A 19,524-nucleotide genomic window follows, 5' to 3' on the forward strand; every position below is an offset into this window, starting at 1 on the left:
AGTGCAGGGGAATGTCAGGGAGGTGGGAAGTGGGGGTGGTTGGGGAGGGGAATACCCTTATAGAAGAAGGGGAGAGGGGTGGGATAGGGGGCTTATGGCCCGGAAATCAGGGAAGGGAATAACATTTGAAATGGAAATAAAAAAATATCCAATAAAAGAAAAGAAAATGATGTGAAACCGTAAGTACTATTAATTTTATTAGTGAAAATTTTTGTCTCCTGGGAACCTAAATGACTTATTCCATGTTATTAAAACGTTTTATTTAATAGTTGAAAAAATGATCAATAAAAGTAATAGATAAGAAAAAATAATATTGAGGTGAACCAAACTCGGAAAGGAAAAAACTTCATGTTCTCCCTCCTAGGTGGATCCTAACCTGCTACATATATGTAGATAAATATGAACAATTTTAAGTGTGGAGACCAAGGAAGGGTAGAATTCGATAATAAAGAAAGACAGAATATAGGTAAAAAGAACACATGGGCATAAAGGAGGGGAAAGGCTTCGGTAAGGCTATGGGAGTTGGGCTGGTTGTAGGGGAAAGTGTACAAAGGACTTAATGGGACACAACTCATTCATGAAATAAACGCACCAATTGATGAGGTCATCATGAAATTAAAAGGTCTCTTTAGAGCAAAGAACGCTGTAAATAAAGTGAAGAGGTAGCCTGTGGCAGAACCTTCCCCTAATGAATAAAGATTTCAGATGACCAATCACTGGGCGAGGAGTAGGCGGGACTTCTGGGTCGGAGAGGGGAGGAGAGGAGGCAGGAAAAGGTGACTTGCTTTTTGGTCAGGGAGAACTTGGAGGAAAGCTGTAGCAAACAAGAGGCCCTAGGCTTAGAATAACTTACAAATTAGGATACTAGCTGCTGCTGCACCCAGCGATTGTGTTACCTGCTGGTTCTTAACTAAGATTGTGTGGTGTTTTCCTTCACACAGCAACTCAGCTGGGTTCCAGAGAGAAAGCATGGGTTTGCGAGAAGTACACCCCAGCTAGCCTAGCCGTGTGAATTTGGATAAGTGGGGCCCGGTCTGGTAGAGACCCGGCTTGCGAACATAGTCAGGTGGGGAAATTTCAGAACAACAGGTCAGAGAGTCTGCGGAGATGAGAACAGGCCAGACCAGCCGGCCTGCCCAACGGTGGTAGCATGGTAACTTTTTTAGTATTTAGCCCAACAGTAGCCACCTCCACCCAACAGGACAGGAGAAAATCATTTTCAGCTACACACCTAATGCAAGACTGATATCTAGAATTTACAATGAACACAAAACTCTAAATAAAAACAAATAATCCAGTCTAAACGTGGGTTACAGTTCTGAACAGAGGTCTTTAAAATGAAGCGTAAGTGGCCGGTAAAGTTTTGTTGAGTTTTTTAAGTATTCAACATCATGAACCGTCCTGGAAACACAAATCAAAACTACTTTGAGAATGCATCTCACTCCATCGAGAATGGCTATAATCAAGAAATCTAATATCAAATGCAGTTGAGGGTACGATCAAAAACTAACCACTATTTGCTGTTGGTGAGAGTGCAAACTGGCCCAAGCATTGTGGAAATCAGTATAGATTTCTCAAAAGAACAAGAAATAGGATTACTAATGATGAAAGCATACCACTCTTTCGTATTTTCCCAAAACACTATCATACTACAGAGGTACTGGCTCATACATATTCATTGCTGCCCTATTTGCAATAGCTAATGAGTATAGAAATTTCTCGAAAAGGCTGGAAATAAAATTAATAACCCAAATATAAAAACCCGAGTAGAAAGATTATGTTTACCATGTTCTACGTTAGATCTTTACTTTGAAGCAAATGAAAACACATACACTCCCATTTGAGAGTGAATGAGAATATGCCATTCTATGTAAATGAATCTCCATGAGCAGCAGGTGTAATGACTTAGGAAACACGGGAGTTGTCCTTAAAGACACTTTAGGGTCCTTTCCCTAAAGACTCTATTTCTTACTGCAGAGAAACTTCCTCACACAAGTCCATTGCTGTTCTACTCACAAAGGCTAGGATATGTAATCAGTCAATATGTTGGTGAATGGATAATCACAATGCTATACATGGTGGTACGTCATTCAACTGTGGACAAAAACGAGATTATAAAATTGCAGGTAAGACTACAGAATGAGAATACATATTGAATGAGGCAATCCAGGCCCAAAAGAGACAAATGCCGCATACTCTTTCATAACTTGATTTTGATTAGCTTTCAATCAATCTTAATAGGACAACATTCATGTCTGGTACTGCAAGGCAGGGCAAAGGGTTAAGAATGTCACAGGCACTCAAGGGGAAACTGTTGATTTGCAAAATTAATATGATGTTCCCATCCAATTGTCTTCTAAAGATTTATGTTTATATCTGTAGATTGATGTTTCTCCAGATTTCAGTCAGAGAATCTTCCTACAGCTGGTAGAGGTTATTGTAGAAACTAGACAGTGAGGATAAAATAAGTGATTTTTAAATGCTCAGCCGTGAATGATACATCTACATCAGCCCCTCTAAAACTATTGATTTATTGAGGGAAGAAAACCAGACTTGAAAGTACCAAAGGGACCTGTAGGATGATGTCTTTACGAAAGTGAAGGCAGGTACAAGATAGAACGAGGCCTGTCATTGGACAAGAAGGAAGGATGGGTGGGAGAAAAGTTTTAGAGAGGAGGAGGAGGAGACTGGAGCGAAAGAGAGAGCAGCAGAGAGAACATGGAGGCAGATGTTAAGATTCCTCTCTGCACATTTACAGGTTGCTATTGACGTTCTTAAAGGGTGGATTGCACAGGGCTTTGTATGTCTAGAGGAGCAAATTATATCTTACCAATTGGGTCAGAGGTTATTGTGCTGTGTGTTCTTTCATGTGACGATTTAGTTGAATTCAATAAAGTATGTGGTGGCTGGAGACATTGGGCTGCCACAGATTTGGGATGTACATGTCTGACATAGTAACAACCTGCCTTGGGAACTAGATGGGTGGAGAGATTGCTGCCAAGCTCAGAGAGTAGCCATCAGCAGTGTGATATGGGATGAAGTAAAGTGGGTGAGACAGTTTGCTGACTGAGATGAAGATATCTAACAGATGTCTCGGGGCGTGACAGACTCAGATCTAGTGCAGGATAGAAGACAACATTTTTCCATAATTTTACAGCAACAGGGACCAGTTGGTAAGAGGAAGGGAATTATTGGGAGGGAGAGAGAGGAATGGAGGAATAATCAAAATAGTTATACATGTAGGGAAATGTTGTAATGAAGCACATCATTGCCTATAATTAATACGTGCTAACAAAAGTTTAATAAATACTTCTGAAAAAACAAGCATTTATTAACATGTAGGGGAAGTGTGAGAAGGATGATAGTTCTATTCAGACCATAACACAAGCTCTGTTTTTCTTCCCAACACAAATCAATGACTCCACATCATTACCAGGGAGAGTAATGGCCACTGCCCTTCTATTCCCTGCTTTACCTTAGCTATTACATTTGTTCTTTTCTGAGGTATAGTTTGAATTGAATTCATCCAATGGTGGGTAAGTGCATTATTATTCATGCAATTGTTGCTAGTCTATTCAAGGAAAGAGTGGAGAAATTTCTAGCGCTACCCACTTCTACTGGACACCCCTTGCCCATCTGATCATACCTGTGACCTCTGGGTACTTCAGCAAGAGCAAAAGCCCATATTTTATGGTGGAACTCGTTGTCTCTGTTCCTGCTCCAAAAAGATCACCTATGGTGACTATCAGGTTGTCCATGGTAAATTCAGACTTTTCATTGTGTTTTTCCTAATAATTTTGGAGGAGAGAAATTAGTTTTGTTTGTTTGTATGTTTGGTTGGTTTAAAGGTAACAAAAAATAGTACAATACGATGCTGCAAGCATTTTGTAGAAAAGCTAGACATTAGAGTGTTCTAGCTTAGGATTCCTTCACATGGTTATAACACAATCAATGGGACAAAATTCCAAGGTTTTCCTTGTGACTCACTCTCACCCACTAAGGAAATTAATTCCTCTGTCATGCTTTTCAAGGTAATGTGTATTGAGGCACTTAGAAACACCATCAGTTCTAGCGCCTGTTAACTCTTCATTATGCTTAAAGTCTCCAGGACTACACACATACAAACTCTATCACTATTTTTATCTCTTCATTCCACACATCTACCACCATAATTCAAATTGATGTCTCTTTTTCAAAGTTAGTTCACTTGATGACCACAATTACCATCCTCTAGCTTATCCTCCGGTTGATCTAAACTGGAGTTTCCTCAAAGCCTAGTTCAACTGCAAAGAGTTCCCTGAGTATCTTTAAAAAAGAATCCTGTATCCCCTAAGTCATTCCACCTGCTCTTCATGGAGATTCATTTACATAGAATTACATGTTATCATCATCTTGAATGGATGTGTATGTGTTTTCATTTGCCTCAAAGAAAAGAACTAACCTAGAGCATAGTCAACATAAATTTTCTAATTCTAAATAAACTGAGAATCTGAATGATCCCCAAATATAATTTGCCTAAGAAATTGTTTCCACAAGTAATGAATATGTCACCAGAAGGAACATTAGTTGGGACATCCCACTTTCACCAAGACAACATGAGCTGAGTCAGAACACCCACAGTGTGAAGTAGCAAGTCAAGGCACTTGTACCTTTTCCATTTTAATCAGGAAATAGTCAATAAAGTCCTGAGGGTTACTGAGGTTCAGAGATGCTCGATGCCTGTTTATTTCCATCAAGATGAACTTTTTCTGTTCAGTCACATCTTTTAAGAATTTGTTATGGATTCCCGGGAGATAGTATAGAACAGGATAGGCACTGCACAACTAGAAGAGAAACAAATGCATTCATACAATCAGCAAACCTTCCGGGCCATAGCTAGCTGTCCAATACTTCATAAAGGCGAGTTTCACATGCCTCCCTGTGCTCTTAGATGCCCGGCATTTGGAGAAACAGGCACAACATGGATCAAATTATCAGATCTACCATGTGCACACAGCCTGTACAGCAACTCCGAACCACATTTAATTCCTGACAACAGATTTTCCAGAGGAGTGTACGGGCTAATGCTACTGTCCCATCTGCCCTGTTGAGAACACTGAGATGCGGAATGACTAGTCAGAAATTCTGAGGCAACAAACTAGTGATAGCGGGGATAGACACAGTCTATATATATCCCGGTCTACCTGCTGCAGACTTCACCAGTCACCTGAAGAAATGGAAACACTAGTAGACATGCTAAAGTCGAAGTAGAAATCTCATCAGATTCCACCCCTATAGGAGTAAAGACCCCAGAGAGAGGGAGAATAAAACTTCTCTAGGGATGTCTCCTAATCAGTTATATAATATCAAGTTATCAGCCCTGAAGTACATAAATGCAACAACACTTAACAAACCAGGCAGGTTTTACTAATAGATAGATATGTATCTTTGTATATATGTAACAAAATTTAAAAGGAAAAAAACCCTTGGATTTTAATGAGAGCAAGGGGGACCAAGTACATGGGAGGAACTGGGTGGGAAAAAAAAGGAAAGGAAAAATGATGTGATTATAATCGCAAATATATGTGTAACATCCACCTCCATGTTCTCTCTGCTGTATATATTTCATTACAACACACACACACACACACACACACACACACACACACACACACACTTTAAAACACACCAAGTGCCTAGCTATTTAAAATCTGTATTTTTTTTAATTTGGGAAAAGTATGGAGTAGGGACATTCTATATTCAACTGCCATCTTATTATGAAATATTACTTAAACCGTTTTAATGAAATAAAGCAAGCCAGAGCTGCTCTGAATAATGTGCTTCGCATGGCTGGGATTCATCTCCTTGCCCCACAAATAAAGCAGCTAAACTATTTGTCCCCCATTGCCCTTGTTTCGTGGAACATATTTTGCCATTATAGTCTATAGAAACAAGGTTGGCTGTGGTTCTACAGTATAGGTTAGAAACATCTTCTGGCCAGGCACCATAGTAAGAAATGCGTTCTGTAGCCTAAATATATGTTCCCCAAATATTGAGCAAAATCAAAAAAGTGTTACTGTTTTTGCTGTTGCTGCTGTTGCTGTTGCTGCTGTTTTTGCTGTTGCTGTTTTTGTTTTCTTGTTGTTTTCCAAAAGAAATGCTTTGATAAAAATGAAACCCTCTCAATGCTAGCAGCAAACCACCGAACTGAGAACAGGACCCTCTTGGGGGAAATTAGAGGAAGGATAGAAAGAGGTGAAGGAGCTTTCAACCCCATAAAAACAACAATGTCAACCAACCAGAGCTTCCAGGGACTAAACCACTACTGAAAGACTATACATGAAATGACCCACGGCTCCAACTGCATATGTAGCAGAGAATAACCTTGTTAGGGCACAAGCAGAAGAAGCCCTTGGTTCTGCCAAGGTTGGACCCCCCAGTGCAGGGGAATGTTGGGGAGGGCAATAAGGGGAATGTATAGGGGGAATACCCATGGGGGGAGGAGGAGGGGAGGGAATGGGGGCTTATGGACAGAAAACCAGGAAAGGGAATAACCTTTGAAATGTAAGTAAAGAAATATATAATAAAAATTTTTAAAAAATGAAACCCTCTGATACTACAATTTTTTCTATTCATATCATATTTCATATCTTTTCCCCTTAAGTTTTAAATGAGGCAGATAATTCATAAATTGGTTAGGAATCATAAAAACACAAAAATGAACAATAATAAATAACCTAGAAATTTTGTGAACAAGAGGCAACCTAAAGCCACCTAAACCATCTTAATATACTTTTGGTTGGCTTTTTCTTCACAGTTTTCTTGTTTTGTTCTGTCTGTCTGCCTGCCTGGTTTTGAAATGTTTATGTCAGGGTAACCTTACATGGCCTGAATTTTATTATGCGGCCCAGGCTGTATCACTACACCCAGCAATTTAGTGGCCTCTAAACAAACAGTAAGCTAATATTGGGTCTCAAGAGATGATGGTTCAGAAGTTAAGAACAAGGGCTGCTGTTGCAGAGGCTCCAAGTTCAGTCCTAAGCACTTGGGTCACGTAGCCCACAACCACCTATAACTCAAGTTCCAAGAGATCTAAAACCTTCTCCTGGAAGGTGAGAGGACAGACCAGGGTACATGATATTTCACATATAAATAGAGCTGAACCTCACCTGGGCCCAAGGAGATGCTAAAATTTCAATTTTTGTATGGAAATTCTCTATGAATTTTTGGAATTTCTCATCACTGTAGTCAAAACGGTGCTGGAAAATGACACTGGAGATCACATTGCAGGGAACACAGGCCAGAAGGAAGCTGGGGTCACAGGGGGACCCTAGAAGAAATGAAATTAGAAGTTAATAGACAATCCTCATACGGGCTTTAAGTTTTCAGATTGAAACAGTTAGGAGTGTGAGGCACCTAGTGAAGACACATACCCTGTGACCTCTGCAGACATGAGAGACACTATTCTGGGCTCCCCAAATAAACTATCGTATGTGCTCCATCTACTCTACAGTCTCCAATTGTTCTCTTATTTTTACCACACTCCGAAAGTCCTCATTCTGAAGAGGACAAAACATGAAGATAGATAATTTAAAAATATTTATAAATGTGTGCAACTTAAACCTAGGTGCTGATAGTTTTTCACCGAGCCTACACAAACCTTCGTTCTTTAAATCGCCTTATTTTCTTTTAAGAACTTTTACGTCTCATTACATTTAAAACAGCCAGTGTGTGTTAAATGCTTTAAACTTGTGAAGGAGACAATCACATTCTCAGTTTACAGTCCTCTACTTTCACCATGCCCTGGGCAGTTCCATGACAATGAGGGCTCCTCAGTTTCCCAGGGAAGCTTGGCCTGCAGAAAATAAGGCAGGCTGATACACAGGACTGGGGTTAGGGGGACAGGGGAGGGAAAGTGGATAGGGTGGGAAGAGAGGGGAACATGATCTGGTATTTGGTGGGGGGAAAGGACTGAAGCCCTGAGGACCAGTAGAAAGAATGGAAACAGGCGACCTCGAGAGGATATACCAGAATCCTGGGAAGTGAAAGACCCAGGACTCAAAGGGAAGATAGTAGATGAAATGCCCTATAGTGGGGAGAGGAAACTTATTGAACCCACCTCCAGCACAAAGACAGGATATCAAGTGAGGGATGGGGTTGCTATCCCACAGTCAAAGCTCTGTCCCATAATTCTTCCTGTCTGAAAGAAATTCAGGGATGGAAATGGAGAAAAGCCTGAGGAAAAGAAGGTCCAGCCATAGACCCAAAGTGGGATCCAGCTCAAGGGGAGCCTCAAAGACCTGATACCATTACTGAGGCTATGGGGCATTCACAAAAAGGGACCTACCATGACTGCCCTCCAAAAGACACAACAAGCAGATGCATCTGAGTCAGATGCAGATATGTGCACCCAACCAACGAACAGAAGCCGCTGACCCCTCTGGATGAATTAGGGAAAAGCTGGAGGAAGGTAAAGAGGAGGACAACCCTGTAGGAGGTCCAGCAGTCTCAATTAACCTGGACCCCTGGGATCTCTTAGACACTGGATCACCAACCAGGCAGCAACCAGGCACCACCAGCTGAGCTGAGACCCCCAACACATATACAGCAGAGGACTCTCAGATATGGGTTCAATCAGAGAAGATGCACCAACCCTCAAGAGGCTGGAGGCCCCAGGAAGTTTAGAGGTCTGGTGGGGTGGGTGGGGTGGGGACATCCTTGTGGAGACTGGGGAAGAGGTATGGGATGTGGAGCAATCAGAGAGTGGACCGGGAGGGCAAGAAAATCTGGAGTGTGAAAATAATTAAATAAATAGATAAATAAATAAATAAATAAATAAATAAATAAATAAATGGCAGGTTGACACATAGTGGAATGGAGAGCATATAGACTGAGATCTGTTGTGGAAATAAAAAGGGAAAACTACAAAAGTCAGAGCCTTCTGATGTTGGAGGAAGTGGAAAAATAATTTCTAATTGTCTTCTAAATACAAATCTCAATACAAATAAATAATACAATTATTTATTTAGAATTAATTTCTAATTATATCATGCATGCTAATCCTTAAATTTAACAGAAGAAGAAATATCCTTTTATTTCACCTTTTTTTCAACAGAGGGAGGGGATTACAGAAACCCACAACTGGTCAAACTACAAAGAATAAGTGTGGTGAGGTACCCAACCCTAACTGATACTCCTGCAGTGCACTCTTTACAGCTAAGACTCAGGGGAAAACACAGAAAAGGAAGGAGACAGTAAGAGCAGGAGGACAGGACACCTGCTGCTGTAGAGTATCCCCTAGTCTTGACAGGGGAAATGCACATGTGGACTCTCAACAATGGAGTTGCCTGAAGAAAAGCAGCACAATGACCCAGTTGACATGGTAACCAAGACATGGAAAATTCCACATATACCTATCTCTAGGTGAGTTTAAATTTCCATATTGACTAAAAGGTTTGTCTAGGCTGAGGAGTCAACCCAGTCCACAAGCAATCAATGGCTGCCGAGAAAGAGAGAATTATTCTTCCAAGGATAAACTCGCACAGAGGTTTCTCAATCACAGTAGTCATCTCTGGACCTCTACGTGTACATACAATCAGTGCTACATAGATTCAATAGGTTGTGTATACATGTGTACATATATGTGTGTATACATGTAACAATAGCAGCAATGAGAAAGAAGAATCATCAACTGTGGAAGGGGTGGAAGTGATATAGGCTAGGACTTGTATCAAATTCCCAAAAACCTATTTTTTGGGTCTGATACACTTCCAACTTTCATAACACAAATTCTCAAGTGTTGTTTTTCACATAGTCCAGCATGAAATAAAAGCAGCAGTAATCGGGGCTGGGGAAAATCATCAGACACAGGAAACATGCAACGCATTTAGCAAAGCACACAAAATAATTCAAATGGGCTTTCCTTACATGGTGGTAATAGAGAGTGTAAATATACTCAGATGTTTGAAAGTATACATGGTAGTTTAGGGAACACACTAAAGAATGTAGTGCACCCAGTACCAGTTCTTACAGTCTTCCTTTACTGATTCCCTTGCACCCACATCTGGCATGTGGACTAAACGACCCAGTATATGTTCCTTTAGCACTGGTAGGAAGGTCAACCCATACTACTGTGGCCAGTACAGGACTCCTCATCCTAGACATACCTCTTAATCAATATGGAAATTCAGAGCACCATTTCCACCATTTACAGACCAACTACAGCATCACTCTGACCTCCAAAAAGTATCATGAAGCCATCCTTGTGCTGTCAAGTGTGCAGCATCTGCACAGGACCTCTGACTTCTGTCAATCATCACACTATAACCTCAAAAGGACACAAACAGCTGGGTATAAAAATAAAAGTTACAGAGACTATGGGTCTATGCAACCTGTTAAGAAACTTCCAGTGTTTTGAGCTATGCAATGAAGAAATGGTATTGCTAAGAGTGTGAAGTCCAATGGAGAGGTTGAATGAAGGTAAGTGTAAGCGAATGTGGGCCAGGAGATGGTGGAAAGTCATAATCAAGTATAAATTTCCCTGTTCTTTCACACCATTTTCAGACAAGACTTGTATTGTATTTCATTATATTATATTATTATACTATTACATTGTTGTAATATTATACATACAAAATCACTTCCCATATGTACATTGCTTTACTAACTCAAATTTCAAAATATTATTCATTTTTTTAATTATGGTGGAGAAGAAGACTTATTATAGATAATAGAGCAGAGCCAGAGTCAGAGACTCTGGGAGTGTCTAGAGTGAACATGACCCTGGGCCAAGTCATGTGAGGGGAGGGGGGAAGAGAGAGGACAGAGCCAGGAAAGTAGAGAGTAGACCAAAAAAAGGGGGAGGGGGCAAGTAACCAAAATGGTGTGATTATATAGAGAAAAGCAGCTAGGGAGAAGTCAGCCCAGCCCCTGGGCTGGAGAAGTTTATGGTAGGGGAGCAGGGTATGTCAGGCACACCCTGTGGCAGGTAGGAACTGAAGGATACTTGGAGAACCTGTTGGCCAGGTCTGTTTTGATACATCAAGTAGGCTCATCAGATAACCGTTTGTCCCAGAGTTTGAGACCTAACATCCAAGCTTTTCTGTTGAAAATGAGTGAAAAGAATCAATGTAATATATTCTATGACTATTTACTGTTGACATTGGGGCTTTGTTGTTGGGGACCCAAGAAAACTGGAATGCTGACCAAAGCCTGGGAAGAAAAAAAAAGGACTGAAGTATGGGCTTTTCACTTTCTGTCCAGGTTGGGCTGGACTGGGGCTAAGGAATCGTAGGCTGCTTTGGGACAGTTTGTGAAGCTGGACTACCTGGGGCTAGCTAGCTATATGCAAGTGTTCTAGGACTCAAAATCCCTAGAGCTGGTCAATTGCTGGAGCAGTCTGTGGTTGATTTGAAATCTGCTGGGACAGATAGATTAGGGACAGGAGGTATATCTGAAACTTTCAGGCCTAAGGTCCTGGTAGTTGTGGGTAGGAAAATCCCAAGATCAAAGATCCCACTTTCAGGAATAGGCAGGTGGAGAAACTTAGGGGTACCTATCTGAAGTTCATTTGGCCTGCTAGAGGTGAATCCAAGTTGACTCCCTGAAGCTTATCAGAATCTTTTAAGTATACAAAAGGAGATAAAAAATTTAGATATGTTTGTAAATTCACATATTTACTTTTATCCCTGGCTAGCTTCCAAATGAGTGAGACTGAGTCTAGTCATTTAGCTTCAGCCCAGTTACTGGGAAATTAGCCCTAATCTATTTTTCTAACACTAGACTGGTTGCTTCCCAAGTACTTGCTGTTTGAGTCTCACCCGGGTTATTTCTACCCCATCAGTCTGTCCTTGGAGTGGAGTGAAGCATTTCACTCAGGCACGTGTTCCTGGTCCATCACATCTAATAGAGACCTCCTGTTCTGCCTTCTTTCTCCTCCTTTTTCTCCTTTTCTCCCTTTCTTCTTCTTCTTCCTCTCCTTCTCCTCATGGTCCCTCTCTGCAACCCCCAGCCTGGTTGTAGAAGCTCTGCTTACTTCTATTCTCCTCAGTAACTAGCCGTAGCCACTTTTCTATAGCCAATAGCTTTAAATCGAGGAACAAGGTTTATACAACAAAGACCGGTGTACCTGAGAATTCACTTGTCTTGGAGCAACCAGAACTTGGGGTTCATAAATTAGCATGTGTATATACAGCACCAGACCAACCCCCAACATATGTCGGCATTGCCACAGTTTAAGGTCTGTACTGAAATTCACGTTTCAGAAAAGGCAGTAGACTCATGCCTTTGAGTCATAGTAAAAGCTTGGGGACCCAAAATTGACTCTGGGTTAAAGGCATTAGCACTCTTTCCAGAGGACTGGATATATAGATTGATCAGAGATGTTTTTAGCACAATCAAGAGAGGACCTAGCTATACCTTTCTTGGGCATATACCCAAAAGATGCCCCAACATATAACAAAGACACATGCTCCACTATGTTCATAGCAGCCTTATCTATAATAGCCAGAAGCTGGAAAGAACCCAGATGCCCTTCAACAGAGGAATGGATACAGAAAACGTGGTACATCTACACAATGGAATATTACTCAGCTATCAAAAACAATGACTTTATGAAATTCATAGGCAAATGGATGGAACTGGAAAACATCATCCTGAGTGAGGTAACCCAATCACAGAAAAACACACATGGTATGTACTCATTGATAAGTGGCTATTAGCCCAAATGCTTGAATTACCCTAGATCCACAGAACACATGAAACTCAAGAAGGATGACCAAAATGCAAGGGGTTGGGGATTTAGCTCAGCGGTAGAGCACTTGCCTAGCAAGCGCAAGGCCCTGGGTTCGATCCCCAGCTCTGAAAAAAAAGAAAGAAAGAAAAGAAAAATGCAAATGCTTCCTTCTTTAAAAAGGGAACAAGAGTACCCTTTGGAGAGAATAGGGAGGCAAAGTTTAGAACAGAGGCTGAAGGAACACTCATTCAGAGCCTGCCCCACATGTGGCCCATACATATACAGCCACCCAATTAGATAAGATGGATGAAGCAAAGAAGTACAAGCTGACAGGAACCGGATGTAGATCTCTCCTGAGAGACACAGCCAGAATACAGCAAATACATAGGCAAATGCCAGCAGCAAACCACTGAACTGAGATTGGGACCCTCGTTGAAGGAATCAGGACTGAAAGAGCTGAAGGGGCTTGAGACCCTATATGAACAACAATGCCAACCAACCAGAGCTTCCAGGGACTAAGCCACTACCCAAAGACTATACATGGACTGACCCTGGGCTCCAACTGCATAGGTAGCAATGAATAGCGTAGTAAGGGCACCAGTGGAAGGGGAAGCCCTTGGTCCTGCCAAGGCTGGACCCCCATTCAACGGGATTGTTGCGGGGAGGGTGGTAATGGGGAGAGGATGGGGAGGGGAACAACCATATAGAAGAGGAGGGGGAGGGGTTAGAGGGATGTTGGCCTGGAAACCGGGAAAGGGAATAACATTTGAAATGGAAATAAGAAATGCCCAAGTTAATAAAGATGGGGGGGGGGGGGGAAAGACATTAAAAAAAAAAGCACTTTTATGTTTCTTCGTAGAGGACAACCAAAGAAAATTTAAAATCTTGAACTTGTCACTGATAATAGTATCTGGAGCTTTACTAGCTTTTATCAGAGCTTCATTGATTGAAGTTGGAATTTTGAACTTTAGAAGTTTTAGTTAACAATAACGTAGGGAGAAAGAAATTTGAATTCTTCTAACTTTCTAACTTGTGGGTCCTCAGTCTTTACATACCTTAAATTACTTTCTTAGACTTTACAATCTACATTTGTATACCTTAGAACACTGAGTTCTCCATGCTTATCTAGAGGCCCTTCCCAGACATTCCTTTCTACAAAAGGTATTTAATCTCTGGCCCACCCCGAGGAGGGGATATGCACCCATTTTCCACAATGAACAATCAATAAACAGTTTGGGACCAAAGCCTGTCTCTCTCATCAAGAACTGCCATGCGGAACATGGAAAAGGCGTTCATCCACAGAGTAGTCTCCCGAAGAAGGTCCCTCTGCACTCCTGGACAATCACCCTTAAGTTAAGGACAATTGTTGATGAGCAAAGCCAGAGTCCCATCACCCACCGCCACCCCCTCCTATCCCCCACGTTCCCACCTCCCTTAGACTTCCAGTGGTGTCTGGATGTCCAGGAGTCAGGGAACCCCAGCTTCGGCCTCAACCTATGTTGTTTTGCACTAGGGCAGAGGCCCCCGCCTTAAGCTGTGTTTTCCCACCCCCTGAGCAGTGTCTCCCCACTTTTCATAAGCATCTGATGATAGTATAGGGTAAATGCAATCTAGAATATCCATTTTTGCCTGCCCCAAGTGGCGTTCCCACACCCCAGCCGCAAGACAGATCTCAAGACCACCTTTACTGGCATGACTGAGGACCAAGTAGGGCAAGAGGAGCTTCCTGGAACACCGGTGCGACTTTTGTAGTACCGGCAGACAAAGCAGGCAGCTCCGGGTTACACTTATCCAGCAGAGAGAGATGAGAAAGCAGGCCAAGAGGACACAGTATTTTTAGTACAGACACCCAGAAAGGTGTAGCAGAGCTAGAGAGACACTTAGGGCACAGCCAAAGTGGAGGAATGGTTAGAACATGTAGAGGGAGAAAGTAGCTCAGAACAGAGACTCTAGAATTTGGGGTCAGAGTTCATGGAGGGCAGGAACCAGCAGAAACAATCTGTACATGCCTTAGGATAGTCAGATCAGCAGCTTGGTTCCGAGAGGCTGAGTTCCTTGAAAGGGAACTCATGTATGCCAATCCCAGGTTCCAGTACCAGATGAATGAAACAAGGAATAGAAAATGAAGGACATGACTGCTCCTAGGTATGGTGGAGGAGATGGTTTGTTATAGTTGTAAGAGAGCATGGCCAGAATCGAATCAAAGATATCTGGGAGATTCAGGAATGGACATGACCCTCGGCTGAACCATGTGAGGAGAGGAGGAAAGGGAGAAGGGAGAGACAGGAGAATAAAGGGTAGGTTAAGAAAAGAAGAAGAAGACCGGGAAACCAAATGGCTGTATTATATAAGGAAGGGCAGCTGGGAGAAAGGCAGCCCAGCCCAGATGCTGAAACATTCAGGGTAGGGGATGGGAAATGCCAGCTCTACCCAGTAGCAGGTAGAGATTGAGGGGTGTCCAGAGAATCCGGCACCGAGTCTGCTGTGGTATGCTAAATAGTTAGCCACAAAATATTATTCTAATACACTGGCAGAGAACTCAAAGATCTGCAATGACTTTCAGACACTGTAAACTTTATATTACTAACATCAAAGACTGAGATAAATCGCAGTTAATGTTCTAGAATCCAACAAAAGTTAAACACATGAGAGTAACCAAGAAAAGATATTTGAAAATGAACTAAAAGCATAATAAACACAATGCATGGAGTTTATTCCTTTCCAGGTCTGTGCATAGTTTGGTACACTACATTATCATCCAAACAACTCTTACTGACACACTCACTTCATTTCTTCAAATTATCCTCGGAGCAACCAGACTACACAAATACTCTCTGTAATAATTGCATTCTGCGACTGGATGTAGATCTGTCCTGAGAGACAAAGCCAGAATACGGCAAATACATAGGCGAACGCCATCATTAAACCACTGAACTGAGATCGGGACCCCCTTGAAGGAATCAGAGAAAGGACTGAAAGAGCTTGAAGGAGCTTGAGACCCCATCCATATGAACAACAATGCCAACCAACCAGAGCTTCCAGGGACTAAGCCACTACCCCAAAACTATACATGGACTGACCCTGGGCTCCAACTGCATAGGTAGCAATGAATAGCCTAGTAAGAGCACCAGTGGAAGGGGAAGCCCTGGGTCCTGCCAAGGCTGGACCCCCAGTGAACAGGATTGTTGGGGGGAGGGCGGTAATGGGGGGAGGATGGGGAGAGGAACAGCCATATAGAAGGGGAGGGGGAGGGGCTAGGAGGATGTTGGCCTGGAAACCGGGAAAGGGAATAACATTTGAAATGGAAATAAGAAATACCCAATTTAATAAAGATGGTGAAAAAATTTTAAAAAACTGCATTCTGCACAATACCAAAAATAAATGGTATAGAACATTGGTTTAAAACATAATAATTCTCCACAGAAAATAAAATAATATATTAATGATAGTTTTATAAAACATTTAAATCGTGAGGTCCTATGGACACACACACACACACACACACACACACACACACACACACATATTGACCCTTATTGACCCTGACTTTATCCCCTCCTGCCTGCTCTCCAGCCCACTCTTTCTCCTCCACCATATCCCACACCTGCATGTGCACACACACTCACTGAGCTCTGTACTGGGGCAGCTCCATCCTTTCAAACTTCCCCGTGTAAACAGTCGTACACTGACACTTTACACAGTTTGGCCACCCTGTAACATTTCTCAAAAGGCTATCAGAAAACTTTCTTACTTTTCAAAGTTGATGCAACCAAGATGTACGTCTTCCTTCCGGTGTGGATAGTTTGTCAGTTAGATGTGGGCCTGTTGCTAGACACAGCCTACCGAGGAAACAAACACGCTACGTCCATGTCTAACTTAAAAACACATTTCCTGTTGCCTATACCTTTGTTTCCTTCCATGATTACATGAAAAGAAGAACCATGGATAATACTAAAAGTTAATTGCACAAAAGTTGGTCAGTGAGGGTGCTGGAAAAACTGACATCATAACCATCTCATTTCTTACTGTTGTCATGGGAGCAGAGAAACCTTCAATTATACTCTGGCTCCATGTTTATAAAGAGCCTATTTGTAATAAAAGTTCATCTTCCATATCTGTTAATCATAGAAATAGATATACCATTGGTTTTTCTCAGTGCTTCCAGCAGATAAACAACTTCCTCCTGAATTCGGTTTTCAATAGTTCTCTTTCCCATCCCCATAGACCTTAAGACCATGAGGGAGAAACGCCGTGTTTGTTTCCATATTTCTCCATTGCTGAAGACAATGCCTGTTGGAACAAAAAGAAATCTGTTATCATGAATTCTAGTTGAGAGTACTCATCTCAGGAAATAACACTGGCTCCTGTGCAGGTGTAGACGACTTGTCAACCCCACCTTACCTGATACCCCTCTTAATGCAACCTAGTATTTCACCACTCGGGCTCTAGATTTCACATACTGAAGAGCTGGTTCCCACCAGTAACTTCTCAAAGCCTCAGTATAACTCTGTGAATCTTCAGTCTCCTCCATTTTGCTTACAAGGAGGATGTCAGCAAAGTGTTTCCTCTATGATCATATAGATTATAAATTGTAAGGAGGCAAAGTCAGGGCTAGCTTTTCTGCTTGTGAATTTTAGAACTATCAAGTGAGAATTCTCCAGAAAAAAATGAATACTGGATTATGATCAGGTGGTTGCTTAGTATGTTCAAGGCCTTGAGTGAAGACAAGGAATGGGTAAGATCTCACAACACTGTGTTCCTCAGATAAGGGGTATGTAAAGTAATTGACAAGTCCCTCTTTGTAGATTAAAATTTACTCTCTACTTTTTAAATTCTTGCATGTACTGTGAGATATTTGTATCTAAAAAGTTCAACAAAAATTCTCAAAATTAGAAACTGGAACAATGGGGTTGAGGATTTAGCTCAGTGGTAGAGCGCTTGCCTAGCAAGTGCAAGTACCTGGGTTCAGTCCTCAGCTCCAGAAAAAAATGTGATACTAAAGGAAGATAAACCCATAAAAAAAATAAACTTGTCAAGAAAATTTTAGAGAATGATACAGAGCAGCAAAAGATTCCTTGTCACTTTTTCCAGAACTCAGTTCTCCATCAGAAGACTGGAGAGCTTTATACCATCTCTAAAAACCAATAACTGATAGACAGTTAATTTCTCCATTTAGCACAGTTTCAACCTGTGGCTTGTCTGCTTATGAGTTAGAAAGGAGCTACCCGATCAGTGTAAAGGAGGATATTGAATATTCCTCCTTTCTAAGGTTATTGACATGTGTAATAATACACCCTCCTAATCTTGGGCAGCATGCCAGATGGCCTAATCAGCCATGCAACCTTGAAAGACAAGCACTGCCGTGCAGTGCTATGTGAGGCTGTGGTGATTTATAGGTTAATTATTGTAACTATGCTTTCAACTTAGTCTAGTTTTAGCCTAGATGGGTTTGCTGGGATATAATCTCATTGTGACTTGAGAAACATCTGCACTAAAGTTTCAAAAACATTTCCAAGCGGTTGAATTAGTTTCCTGGATAAAACAACCTCTCCACTCTCAACATTTCTCAGTTTCTTATAGTTCTTTGTGTCAAGAGGGGATAGAGGAGCCAAATTCACTAATGGATGCTGTGTCTGTGTACACATATCACACCAAAGGCCACTAAAATCTACTAATACACGTTAGTCAAGATTTATGCAAACATAAAGAAAATGAAGTCACATTTACATGAAAGTGTAAATTATTATTTCAAGTAAAAGAATCCAGACTTTTAAAAACAAATACCACATTTTTTTCTGTTATAGAGAACCTAGAGATATATGTTTATGTGCTTGTATTTGTGTATGATGTGTGTGTGAGCAAGTCTGTATGCATGTGTTTCACATGCACACACACATGTGAAAGAAGAGAGCCCATAAGAGAGGCAGAAGACATCTAAGAGGGGGAGGTGAAAAGAGGAGGTAATGTGTGCATGCAGAGATGGGGCTCCTGGGAAGAGGAAGGGAATCGGTAATAGGAATAGGAATGGGAGAGAGTAGTCGAATGGTGACTAAAGCCAAGGTTGCAAAAAAAAAAAATGATATAAGAAAGTGTGTCTCATGTGCTACCTTTAAATTGTTCTGAATTTTTACAAAGTCACTTCTGGCTTCTCGGTTTTCTTCCCTATTTAGCTTCATTGCCACTTGTACAGTCCTGGATACGTCCAAACAAAGAGCCATACCTAACCCTTGGCTGACTTTACTGAGCATTGACGAATGCATTTTATCAGAAAACTCTTCTCCCCGGTCAATCAGAGCTTCTTTCAATACTTCATATCCATACAGCACCACAGTGGGCTTCATGCCCAGATACATGGTGAACACAGGCCCGTACTCTTTTGCTAGCTGAAAACAGAGCAGAGTGATCAGAGAGGGTGATATTTTCATTCGTACTGCACAGATATTTTAATATTTGCCAACTCACTAACATTACATGCAGTAGTTTCATAATATATGACATTTAAATGGCCGTTATCACTGTGCTCTTGCCAACATTGCTGTTACTACTGTTCTCCAGTGCAACACAGCCTGTGATAATATTTACTCAAATTTTTTACCTTTTCTGATAAACCTACATTTGCATCAGATTTCTACTCCTGCCTACTCTTACAATGGACACTGTGCTTCTCTTCCTGAGTTTATGGTATTTCTCTCAGTCACCACGCTGTACACTAGTAGTCATCTCCCGCCATCCCTTCTCTATGCCATCCATACACTGACAGTTGTGAGTTCTAACAGCATTGAGAACAAAGCAAGTTGGACATGCCTGCTATC

At 41.5% G+C, this 19,524-nt stretch overlaps 1 protein-coding gene across 3 annotated transcripts in view; it reads right to left on the reverse strand.

Annotated features, from left to right (window-relative positions):
• Cyp2c22 (cytochrome P450, family 2, subfamily c, polypeptide 22) overlaps nt 1-19,524 on the reverse strand; it is a 39,632-nt gene that overhangs the window by 8,152 nt on the left and 11,956 nt on the right. For 2 of the 3 annotated variants that reach the window (NM_138512.2, XM_087608526.1), the window contains 5 exons: nt 18,933-19,095; nt 16,853-17,002; nt 7,149-7,309; nt 4,650-4,823; nt 3,647-3,788 (listed from right to left, as the gene is read on the reverse strand). In NM_138512.2, coding sequence (NP_612521.2) covers nt 3,647-3,788; nt 4,650-4,823; nt 7,149-7,309; nt 16,853-17,002; nt 18,933-19,095 — 790 coding nt within the window. The remainder of the gene's footprint in view (nt 1-3,646; nt 3,789-4,649; nt 4,824-7,148; nt 7,310-16,852; nt 17,003-18,932; nt 19,096-19,524) is intronic. The other variant, XM_087608569.1, reaches the window with a different exon arrangement.

Source organism: Rattus norvegicus, chromosome 1 (assembly GCF_021556685.1).
Source record: "Rattus norvegicus strain SHRSP/BbbUtx chromosome 1, alternate assembly SHRSP_T2T, whole genome shotgun sequence".
Lineage (NCBI taxonomy): Eukaryota > Metazoa > Chordata > Mammalia > Rodentia > Muridae > Rattus > Rattus norvegicus.